Genomic DNA, 12,341 nt, shown 5'->3' with positions numbered 1-12,341 from the left:
CCAAGGTCGCTGGCTCCAGCAAGGAGTTACTCGGTCTGCTGAAGGCCCGCACATATGAGAAAGCAATCAATGAACAACTAAGGTGTTGCAACGTGCAATGAAAAACTAATGATTGATGCTTCTCATCTCTCTCCGTTCCTGTCTGTCCCTGTCTATCCCTCTCTCTGACTCACTCTCTGTCTCTGTAAAAAAAAAAACAAAAACAAAAAACAAAAACAACAAAAACTGCTATGTGGAGGCCAGGGATGATGGTAGGAGATTTCACCACTGAACTATGTTCCTTGATATCAAACCAGAGTGACAGAGGGCAGATGGAGACTAGGTGAGAGCAGTTACTAAAATGGCGCTAGGATCAGAGTGGCAGTCAGAATGTTTTAACTTACATAGATCTTTGGTGGTAGCTGTTAGTCACAGTGAATTAAAGAAATGGGCACCTTACTTAAGTCGTTTTTGATCTATATAATCAGAAGAAACTTTAGTTCTGGCAGTTGGATGCTTTCTCCTTTTGGGGAGAGAAGGTGAGGGTATCTTCATTTTAAGTGGAATACTTATATCCTGTTAGGCAGAGGCACAATGTTATTTCTTTGTTATGCGGAAGTTTAAGAATGGTAGAACGGTGAGAATGGTGCTGAGTACCCAACAGGGTAGACTATTCTGTTACTTGTGGGAGACTAATGGAAGAATAATTGAAAGAGGAGAAGCCATTTTTTGTTTCCTGCTTCTGATGAAATTTCCAGTAGCTTCTGGGTTCTTCCCCATGAGGGCAGTGCCAGGAGTTGCAGCGGCAGTGTGTGTGCCCTGTCTTCATGGAGTTTTGACTTTGGCAGTGGTGATGACAAAGCTCCTGGTCCCCTGGAGCTTCAGTGTGAGCCTGGGCTCCTGGCTTATGACAAAACAGCAGTGGGTCCAGTATCGGCAGCCTCAATGGTACAGTGGTGATGGGCCCTGGATAACATTATTTTCTCTTTTCCTCTTCTAGTCCTGGGGGATAGTGTTTCCCAGTAGTTATTAATCTCCTTTTGCTTCTACAGTCCTTCCAACACTTTTGCAAATAATTTGCTGAATTGAATTCCTTCTGTTGCAGTATTTAGAATGATCTATGTTTTCCTAAGTGGACACTTGGATGATATACTTTTCTTCTTGGGGACCCAACTAAGCTACATTTTTCTTTCGTTTCAGTTAGATATGGCTGAATGCTAAACTACGGAATGTAACTGAATGGTTTGTGCTAGATATAACTCTAATTTATAAAATTGCTTCCAAATATTATACATTTCTGTAGACTGTACAGAAGCCACAAATTCATTCATAGTATAGAATTATAGGTGAATAGCAAAACCACTTCATTTCTGGGGCAAAGATTTACTGATTTTATATTACTTATGGTTGGAATAAAAATCTTACTAGTTTTTCCCTGTCTGGTTGGCTCAGTGGTAGAGCATCAGCCAGGTGTGTGGATGTCCTGGGTTCGATTCCTGGCCAGGGCACGTAGAAGAAACACCTATCTGCTTTTCCACCCTTCCCCATCTCCTTTCTCTCTCTCTCTTCCCCTCTTGCAGCTGGGGCTCCACTGGAGCAAAGTTGGCCCTGGTGCTGAGGATGGCTCCATGGCCTCTGCCTCAGGCACTAGAATGGCTCTGGTTGCAGCAGAGCATTGCCCCCTAGTGGGCATGCTAGATGGATCCCAGTCAGGCACATGCGGGAGTCTCTCCTTCTGCCTCCCCGCTTCTCACTTCAGAAAAATACAAAAAAAAAAAATTACTAGTTTTGAATGACCCTAAATATTTCTGAACAAATAGGTAGATAAAGCAAACATAGGTACAGAATAAATGGGTTCTAAACATAACACACATATGACACAGTGATCAAATTGGTGTATGTTTACTTTGGAGAATACCAATGAAAACATCTAGTAATGCAGAAATTCTCTACTGGAGTGAGGAAAATAAGTATGAAAATTTTTCTATATATATATATTTTAAATTTTATTTATTTATTTATTTTTTACAGAGAGTGAGTCAGAGAGAGGGATAGACAGGGACAGACAGACAGGAACGGAGAGATGAGAAGCATCAATCATCAGTCCTTCATTGCGTGTTGCAACACCTTCGTTGCTCATTGACCGCCCTCCCACATGTGCCCTAACCACGGGCCCTCAGCAAACCGAGCAACCCCTTGTTGGACCCAGTGACCTTGGGTCCAAGCCGGTAGGCTTTTTGCTCAAACCAGATGAGCCCACGCTCAAGCCTGCGACCTCGGGGTCTCGAACCTGGGTCCTCTGCATCCCAGTCCGACGCTCCATCCACTGCGCCACCGCCTGGTCAGGCTCTATATATTTTATATCTTACCCTTTTATTGATATAATTTCTATTTTGAGTATGTTTTATAACATGTGACATGGTACTGTGTATATCACTTATATAAATAAGTATATATATATATACTATATAGAAAGTGCATGTTAAAAAATTTTGCACTGAAAGGATGTATGATCCAAAACATTCAGAGACCATTGGCAAGCTATATTAATTTAATGGGCTTGAAATAGTTTTAGCAACATGATAGTGGTATAGTTTTATAATGTATACTATAATTAGGGGGTGGATGAATAAAAGAGAGTTTAATATAGAGAAATACATCAAGCATTAGATGGTATTAGATGGGCTCCATTTCTTAACTTTTCTGTAATCCTTGACAAGTCAATCAGTCCTTGTTTATTTATTTATTTTATCAAATACGAGGATTGGGCTAATTTGAGGTTTTCATATTTATGCTCGGTGTACTCAAGAGGTTGTAACGAGTTTCTGCAGCATTGCTATATTGTTTTGTCTAGGGTACCTAAGTCTCTTATAGGGGTTTTGGGAGGGGGAAAGAAAAGAAAATCACTGGGGTAGATCTGGAGCAGATCACCTCTTAAGATCCTTTTCCATTTTAAGGGCAAATAAAAATTAAAGTTATTATAACTAATCTCTGGTATTAAGAACAAAAGCCTAGGCCCTGGCCAGTTGGCTCAGTGGTAGAGCATCGGCCTGGTGTGCGGAAGTCCCAGGTTCGATTCCCAGCCAGGGCACACAGGAGAAGCGCCCATCTGCTTCTCCACCCCTCCCCCTCCCCTTCCTCTCTGTCTTTCTTCCCCTCCTGCAGCCAAGGCTCCATTGGAACAAAGATGGCCCGGGCGCTGAGGATGGCTCCATGGCCTCTGCCTCAGGCGCTAGAGTGGCTCTGGTTGCAACAGAGCGACACCCGGATGGGCAGAGCATCGCCCCCTGGTGGGCGTGCTGGGTGGATCCCCGTTGGGCACATGCGGGAGTATGTCTGACTGCCTCCCCGTTTCCAGCTTCAGAAAAATACAAAAAAAAAAAAAAAAAAAAGTCTATCTAAATATTAGACCATATCTTGGTAAGTATAAAATTCCTGGGTGAGATAAAAGACAATTAAATATGTGAAAGCAATTATTATGTTGTGTTTGATGTAAAATGCAAGGTTGCACTATTAAGAGCCTGACATCTTGGTTGGGCTTTTCTTTTTTTTCTTTTTTTTTTTTTTTCTTTCCATTTTTCTGAAGCTGGAAACAGGGAGAGACAGTCAGACAGACTCCCGCATGCGCCTGACCAGGATCCACCTGGCACGCCCACCAGGGGCGACGCTCTGCCCACCAGGGGGCGATGCTCTGCCCATCCTGGGCGTCGCCATGTTGCGACCAGAGCCACTCAAGCGCCTGAGGCAGAGGCCACAGAGCCATCCCCAGCGCCCGGGCCATCCTTGCTCCAATGGAGCCTTGGCTGCGGGAGGGGAAGAGAGAGACAGAGAGGAAAGCGCGGCGGAGGGGTGGAGAAGCAAATGGGCGCTTCTCCTGTGTGCCCTGGCCGGGATCGAATCCGGGTCCTTTGCACGCTAGGCCGACACTCTACCGCTTTGCTTGAGTGAACTTTACAAAGTCAACCACAAGTATAACTGGTGCAGTGGATATGATTTTTCTAAAATCTTTTATTTATTAGAGGAGAGAGAGAGCCTGACCTGTGGTGACGCAGTGGGATAAAGCGTCGACCTGGAACACTGAGGTTGCCAGTTCGAAACCCTGGGCTTGCCTGGTCAAGGCACATATGGGAGTTGATACTTCCTGCTCCTCCCCGCTTCTCTCTCTCTCTCTCTCTCTCTCTCTCTCTCTCTCGACCAGGTAACCCCAAACCCCAGGGTTTCAAACGAGCAACCTTAGCATTCTAGGTCGACGCTTTTTCCACTGCACCACCACAGGTCTAAAATCTTTTTATCATCTTAATTAATGTGATCTAACAAGGAAAGAAGGAAACCGGAAAAGATCGCAGAGAGAGAAGAAAGAGCTGGCAGAGCAGGAACACTTAAGTATCCTTAATTGAACAGTTGCAGTTGAACAACTCTGGCAATAGCGCATTAAAAATTTCCAGGGTGAAAATGTTTGAAATTACTACAAATTTTGCTGGCCTGTTTTGAGGTATCAATCGCAAGGTGCTTGTCAGGTTTCCTGGAAGCTTGTGTTGTTTGGAGGTGTTGGGGAGATAAAGTATATTATGCTCACTTTGTTAAAGATGGCGCTGCCTACTTGGAAGCCCATCGCCCAGGTGATATTAATGTGTGTTGGGGGTGGGCTGTGCGAAGGCAGGATCCTTGTAGCCTGGGGCTTGGTTTTAGGACTAAGCCTTTCCCACCCTTTTTTGATGTGGGGTGGTGCAATCCCATCATGCCTCAGATAAGTGACTTTGTATTAGAGACTTCTCGATTTTGTATATTGGATTAAAGGTTTTGATTTCTGCACTATAAAGTGGGGCAGACTGGGAACTTGCTCTCTCAGTTCCTGAGATTAGCATTAGAGCAGAGAGAGGCCACGTGAAGGAGGCCAGGAGAGGCAGCCAAGATGGTGGAGTGTTGAAGGAGAAGCCAGTTCGTGCAGGTTTTGTGCAGAGAGGAGATGAGGAGCAGAGGTGAATGAGACTGGTGCAGTTAGAAACCTTTGGTTCTAGGAAACTCGGATAAGTAAGTGGCTTTGTGAGCACTGAATGAGTGGGTTTTGGAGCCCAGTGTGTGTTTTTATTTACCAGCCGGGTGCAAGCTAGGATTAAAGCTAATGGCCTACCAGTTCTTGGCTCTGTTGTTTCATTACCGTCTGTCCGAATCTAATGCAAACCCGCACGGGCCCGGCGGCTGTCAGGATGGCTGTGAATACTGGCTTTACAGGTTACCACCCTGACTTCACAAGAAGGCAAGACACACATTCAGTTTCCTTCTGTTCAAATCACCCATTCTCATAGTAAAAGTTTTGAATTTACACATACAAAAATAGGTTGCCTTTAATCTATGCCATAACCTGTTCTACTTCTGTCCTGTTATAAAAGAGTAAAACAGAATCCCAAATTCACACTTAGTATACACCCAGGTACACTAACTAGAACTTAGTGAAAGATTGACCTAATCACAACTACCCAGTTTCAGCAGTCCCGCTCTCATCCCTACCCTCACTTCCTCCAGCCGCACCTCCTGGCCCCTCCCCTTTCCTCACAGCTAAGGAGGTGCGCCGCAGCCCGGGTAGGCAAAAGCAGGGAGCAGCCGCCCCTCCCTCCAGGCTGAAGCTGGGCGTCTGTCCCGCCCCTTTAGTCCCCGCCCCCCCCTCCCCGCCTGTACGGGCTGCGCACATGCGCACTCTCACGGGGGCCTGGAAGCTCAGTGGTCGATCTACCTTTGCTTTCTTTCCCGGATCGCGCGACTCTCCAAACCCCTTTCCACCCTAGTGTTTTTGGGGATTCCTCTCCTAGTCACTCAGAGAAGGTGCTGCTCCGGCCCTGGGTGCGTCAGTACCCGGATGTGGAGCCGCTCTCGCCCGGAGGGGACTCGGTGGCTGGGCGGAGCGAGGAGGCGTGCGCGGGGGCTGAAGGAAGGGGCCCCTGGGCCGGGGCGTTCGCCGGAGGGTACCACCGCAGCCCGCGGGGAGGAGGCGGGCGCGGCCCTCGCGTACCCACCCCGGAGCAGGGGGCCGGGAAGGAGGAAAGGCCGGCGGTTAAGCTGGCCTCCCGCTGCCCTCGACGTTCCCCCCGGGCTAGCCTCTCTAGGCTCCTGGCGCTCTCCGTGCTCCCCGCAGGGGGAGAGCGAGGTTTCCCGGCCGCCGTCGCTATAGCCTGGCCGGGGAGGCTGGAGGAAGCGGAGGAGTCCCCGCCTCCGGCCCCCTCCCTTTTGCCCGCCCGCCGCCGCCTCCTCCTCTTCCGAGCCGCTGCGGTCCGGCCTCTAGTCTGAGCCGGGGGCGCGGCAGCGGCGGCGGCGACGGCTGGGGAGCGGCTGTGGGCTCCGCGGGGATCGCCCCGTCGCCCCCGTGAGTCATTCCCACGTCCCCCGGGGCTCGCTGCCGCCCCCGCCGGTGCCGAGAGTCCGGCCGGGGCCCAACTCCCTCGCGGGCCCCCCGGCGGCGGCGGCGGCGGCGGCAGCGGCGGCGGAGCCCCCCGCTCGGGCCACAATGAGTAACTCCCGGAATAACCGGGTGATGGTGGAAGGGGTCGGGGCCCGGGTAGTCCGCGGCCCAGACTGGAAGTGGGGAAAGCAGGACGGCGGCGAGGGCCATGTGGGCACCGTCCGGAGCTTCGAGAGCCCCGAGGAGGTGGTGGTGGTGTGGGACAACGGCACCGCCGCCAACTACCGCTGCTCCGGGGCCTACGACCTGCGCATCCTGGACAGCGCGCCCACTGGTAAGCCACGGCCGCCTGGCCCCGGGCCTGCGCGCGTGTGGGGTGGGGGCTCGCTGGGCTGGGCCGGGCCGGGCCTGGGGCGCCGGCCTCGGAGAGGGCCGGGGTGGAACACCGCGGCGTCCGGCCGGATTGAGCGCCAAGGGGAATTTTAGGTTCAATACCTGATAAACAAACACTTACAGAAAAGACTCCTTCTTCATCCCTTCCCCCCACCACCAAGAGAAATGATGGGCAGCACCACCACCAGGATGCTTTCAAGCCTAGAAGGCACAAAGCACCTAGAAGGCACAACAGACAGGTCCCCTCCTCCTCCTTCTCTAGGGAAGAGGTCTGGAGGGGCCTGTTTAATAAGCCATTGAAATTAATCAGACACCAAGTGTTAACTGTCTGAAGGGAAGTTTGCCTTGCCATATGGTGTTTAGTCGACCGGTTAAAATTGCGGAGAGGCCCTTGGTACCCCAGATTTGTTGAGGTCTCCCTACCCCCCTAAGACTTGCAGTTCAGTAGCCCAGTGCTACTTGGGACTCTGGAATGATTTTTCATCTAAATTGTTTCATTTTATATTGTTATACAACTAGAGGGGAAAACAGTCTAAGCTGTTGAATCATTTCTTTGTGTTGAATACCTTTTCCAAGGGAAAGGTAAGCATAGGAAACACCTGATACATATTTTTTTTAACATCTAATTTCATATGTAAGAGACTTACCCATTGACAGCAACGAGCCAATGTCTTTCTTGAGTCACGAAATTACAGGGATCTGTTTGTTACTGACTCTAGAATGTTTGTAAAATATGAAGTCTTGGTCTCACAAAATAAAGTATTTGATTTATTGCAACCAAATTCATTTTCATATAGAATTTATCCTTAATAATATAGTCAGAAAACAGTTTAAAATTTGATAGTTTTTGGAATACATAAATAAGCTACTTCTGACAAAGTCTAACATCCTCAAGTAGGTACATAGTTAATGTTAGCAATAAAAAGGGATATGAATACAAGCCAACTCAGTTTTTGAGTAGAGAATTCATAAAATTGTGTTTCCGAGGTGGCTTTTTAAACATTGAAAAAGATGTGTGTGCAGGACCAAAAGAAAAGATTCAACAGTACAAAAAGGGGCGGCCATTGTTAGCAGTTCCTTGTGTATTTTTACACAATACTCTATTCATTGCAAGTATATATATTAATATACTATAAATCTGCTAGCCTTTTAAAGCACACATGGTAATAAACTATATTTTCTTCTACACTTTTATTTCTTAACTTAATACGTATTGGTGATTGTTCCATGTTAGTACCTTATTCTTTCATAGCTGCATAGTATTCCAGTGACTGGATGCAATATTTTATTTAACCAGTGCTTTTTTGATGGGCATTTATATTGTTTCAGGTCTTATTTACAAAGATGCAGTGAATACCATATTTCCCCAAGTATAAAACGTTCCCATGTGTAAGACACACCTTAATTTTGAGGCCTGAAATTAAAAAAAAAACAAAAAACTATTACACAAAGTTATTGAACTCAAGTTTTATTCACTATAAAATTCATACAACTCCTCATCACTGTCAAAACTCCCATCCATTAGTTTGTCCTCATCTGTGTCTGATGACGAATCACTGTCTTCAACAATGAGTGCAAAAACAAGCGTGAAAAAGCTGGAAGTGCAAGTAAAAAAAAACTACAACCACTGTATAAGACTCATTCAGTTTTTAGACCCCAAATTTTTTGAAAAAGGGTGCGTTTTATACATGAGAAATACAGTAATCCTTGTGCATTTGTGCTGAGTACATCTGAGGTGGAATTGCATCAAAGGATACACTCATTTAACATTTTGATAGATATTGACTAATTGCCCTCTGAATACATTTTATAGATTTACACTCCTAACGAACACTTTGAGGCATATACTTGTTTCTGTACATTCTTAAAATTTTATCATGCTAGCTCAAGCTAAAGTTTGACTACAGCTCAATAATTTGAAGGCACATTGGGATCAGTAATTGGAGGTTTATAGGGAAATTTGAATATCTTTCTAGGGTAAAGAGAAAGTGTGACAAATCCTGTGCTGCAATGGTTTGTTAAAGGGATATTAATGTTGTATAGTATGAAATCTATTTGTCCTATGAAAACTTTCATTATCTTATATTAAGCAGGTGTTTTTCAGAGGTGACTGTTTTTAAATCTTAGTTTAATTTATAAGATTATTCCACACATTAATTTGCTGTTTGTAGCAATTCATCTTTTTCAGCTGATTCTTTTAGCGAGCATTTTAAAAACACTCCTGGATGCAGGGCAGTTAGCTTTCTTATAAAAGGCTGAAACAAATCACAAATGCTTGGCTTTGGTTTGCCCCACGACTGTAATACTACATTTCCTGGTTTTTTTTCTTTTGTCTTTTTTTCAAAATATTTAATAATAGATGTCCATAGGCATTATATTTCAGTTTGAAGATTTAATAAATATATTTATTATGTACAGTACTTGATATTTATTTACATAATAGTTAAAAAATGAAACCTTCATTCTGAAGTAATTTCAAGTTTACAAAAATTTACTAACCTAGTAAAAAGAGTTCCCTCTGGCCTTTTAGCAATATTCTTCAAATATTAATGTTATAACAAACAATTATTGAGGTCCGGCTGTATGGCTTGGTTGGTTAGAACTTTGTTTCAATACACAGAGGTTGCCGGTTTGATACCTGGTCAAGGCACATACAGAAACAGATTGATGTTTTTGTCTCCCTCTCTCCCTTACTCTCTTTCTAAAATCAGTAAATTAAAAAAAAATTATTGAAACCAGAAAGATTAACATAATACAACACTATTATCTAATCTACAGACCTTATTGATCTTTCACCAGTTGTCCCACTAATGTCCTTTTTCTGGTCCAGGATCCAATCCAGGATCACACATTGCTTTTAGTTGTCCTTCAGTCTCTTCCAATATGGCTCATTTTTCAGTCTTTCTTTGTCTTTCATGACCTTGACACTAACAATTTTATAGTATATCCCTTAATTGAGTTTATCTGATATTTTCTCATGATTATATTTAGATTATGTATTTTAGGTATGAATATCATGGATGTGATGTTTTGCACTAAGAAGTGCATTCTATTAGATTGTATAGGTTACCCATAAGTCTCATCCATCTGTTAACTTGGCTAAGTCACCAGCATTTTTACCCACCATTGCAATGCCAACATGAGGAAGAAAAATATATTCTTTGCATTGTTATAATATATACTTTCTGCCTCATGAAGCCCCTGAAAAGGTCTTGGGGACTACTCTATGGGTTCAGGAACCACACTTTAAAAACTACTCTCCTGGACAGAATTTCACCTTTAGCGTCAAGGGGCTTGTTTAAGAATGTTCACAGCAATATTGTATGTAAAAGCAAGAAATTGGGAAAAACTTAGAGGTGTATCCGCAGATGTGGATAAACAAACTGAATTTATACTGTGAAGTTCTGAACAGAAGAGAAAATGTTAAGCAAATAAAGAAACAAACTTTTTTGGGAAAGAAAACCTATGGTGTATTAAAGTGCAAAACAATACTGTTTATTGTTCAGAGCACGGTTGCTTAGCTTTGTCACTCTTGCCATTTTGGACTGATTTGACAATTCTTTGTTGTAGGGGGCTGTTCTGTGCGTTGTAGGTCAGCTTCCCTGGTCTCCACTCACTAGTCGCGGTCATGATAACCCCAAATATTTCTGGATATTACCAAATCTCTCATGTGGAGCCAAGTCCTTGATCCTCATTGTTTCAGGAATATATATATCAGGTCTGCCGGAAAGTTCTGTCCATTTCTATCACAACAAGTTTCTACACGTAAGCACATGTTTATTTGGCGCATGTGTGCCTCTCTATTTTTATCACTTAATGTATACATACTGATGTAGCAAATTAACTAAAACAAAGTTGATTCATGTTAGTCTTATGTGTGAAGCCATAGTGTACCCATGGCTACTGATAAAGTTCATTTACGCCACTGTATTTGATATGAATTTCAACAAGGAAGAAATGCTACAGAAGCATGTAGAAATTTATTGAAAGTGTTTGGTGAAGGTACAGTTTCTGATAGGACATGCAGAAGATGGTTCGAAAAATTCGAAACCGGTGATTTCGACCTTTCTGATAACCACATTCTGGGTGACCATCTTTGATCAATGACTATGTTAAGACCATGTTGGAGCAAGATCCTCTTCTGACAACATCGGAGATCTCAGAAAGGCTTAATTCAGCTCAGCAAACCATTTCAGACCATATTCGGAGATAGGATTGGTGTGGAAATATTCAAGATGGGTGCCACATGAATTAAGTCAGAAGAATTTGGATGATGGAGTTGTCATATGCCCACCTCTGCTTGCTCGGAACAAAATCGAGCCCTTCTTGAACCGGATAATAAAGGGATGAAAAGTGGATTACCTACGAAAACATCATAAGGAAAAGGGCATATTGTGAACTCAGAAAACCTAGCCCTTCCACCTCTAAACCAAATTTGACTCTGAATAAGAGAATGTTGTGTATATGGTGGGACATTCGAGAACCAATACATTATGAGCTTTTATTTATTTATTTATTTATTTATTTATTTATTTATTTATTTATTTATTTATTTATTTTTTGCATTTTTCTGAAGCTGGAAACAGGGAGAGACAGACAGACTCCCGCATGCGCCCGACCGGGATCCACCCGGCACGCCCACCATGGGGCCACGCTCTGCCCACCAGGGGGCGATGCTCTGCCCATCCTGGGCGTCGCCATGTTGCGACCAGAGCCACTCTAGCGCCTGGGGCAGAGGCCACAGAGCCATCCCCAGCGCCCGGGCCATCCTTGCTCCAATGGAGCCTTGGCTGCGGGAGGGGAAGGGAGAGACAGAGAGGAAGGCGCGGTGGAGGGGTGGAGAAGCAAATGGGCGCTTCTCCTATGTGCCCTGGCCGGGAATCGAACCCGGGTCCCCCGCACGCTAGGCTGACGCTCTACCGCTGAGCCAACCGGCCAGGGCCATTATGAGCTTTTAAAACTGAATGAAAAGCTCAATTTGGAGAAGTATTGTCAGCAACTGGATAATTTAAAGACAGCAGTCCAAGAAAAGAGGCCGATGATATTCAATAGGAAGAACATCACACTGCATCGTGATAATGCCAGGCCACATGCTGCTTTGGGGACTCGTCAAAAAATTGCAGAACTAGGCTGGGAAATTCTGTCACATCCACCATATTCCCCAGACTTAGCACCCTCCGACTATCACTTGTTTTTATCCTTACAAAATTTTTTTGGCCCTGGCCAATTGGCTCAGTGGTAGAGTGTCAGTCTGGCGTGCAGGAGTCGCGGGTTCGATTCCCGGCTAGGGCACACAGGAGAAGCGCCCATCTGCTTCTCCACCCCCCCCCCTCTTTCTTCTCTGTGTCTCTCTCTTCCCCTCCCACAGCCGAGGCTCCATTGGAGCAAAGTTTGCCCAGGCGCTGAGGATGGCTTTGTGGCCTCTGCCTCAGGCTCTAGAATGGCTCTGATTGTGGCAGAGCGGCGCCCCAGATGGGCAGAGCATCGCCCCCTGGTGGGTGTGCCAGTGGATCCCGGCGGGGCGCATGCGGGAGTCTGTCTGACTGCCTCCCCGTTTCCAACTTAAGAAAAATAT

The 12,341-nt window shown here is 45.3% G+C and overlaps 1 protein-coding gene across 1 annotated transcript in view; it reads left to right on the top strand.

Annotated features, from left to right (window-relative positions):
• Window positions 1–6,339: 6,339 nt before the first annotated feature.
• Window positions 6,340–12,341, top strand: part of MIB1 (MIB E3 ubiquitin protein ligase 1) — a 163,606-nt gene continuing 157,604 nt past the window's right edge. The window contains exon 1 of the mRNA XM_066247525.1: window positions 6,340–6,707. Coding sequence (XP_066103622.1) covers window positions 6,479–6,707 — 229 coding nt within the window. The 5' untranslated portion in view covers window positions 6,340–6,478. The remainder of the gene's footprint in view (window positions 6,708–12,341) is intronic.

Source organism: Saccopteryx bilineata, chromosome 11 (assembly GCF_036850765.1).
Source record: "Saccopteryx bilineata isolate mSacBil1 chromosome 11, mSacBil1_pri_phased_curated, whole genome shotgun sequence".
In the NCBI taxonomy this organism is placed as follows: domain Eukaryota; kingdom Metazoa; phylum Chordata; class Mammalia; order Chiroptera; family Emballonuridae; genus Saccopteryx; species Saccopteryx bilineata.
Note: the sequence above shows the minus strand (reverse complement) of the source record. Positions and strands in the feature narration are given on the sequence as shown.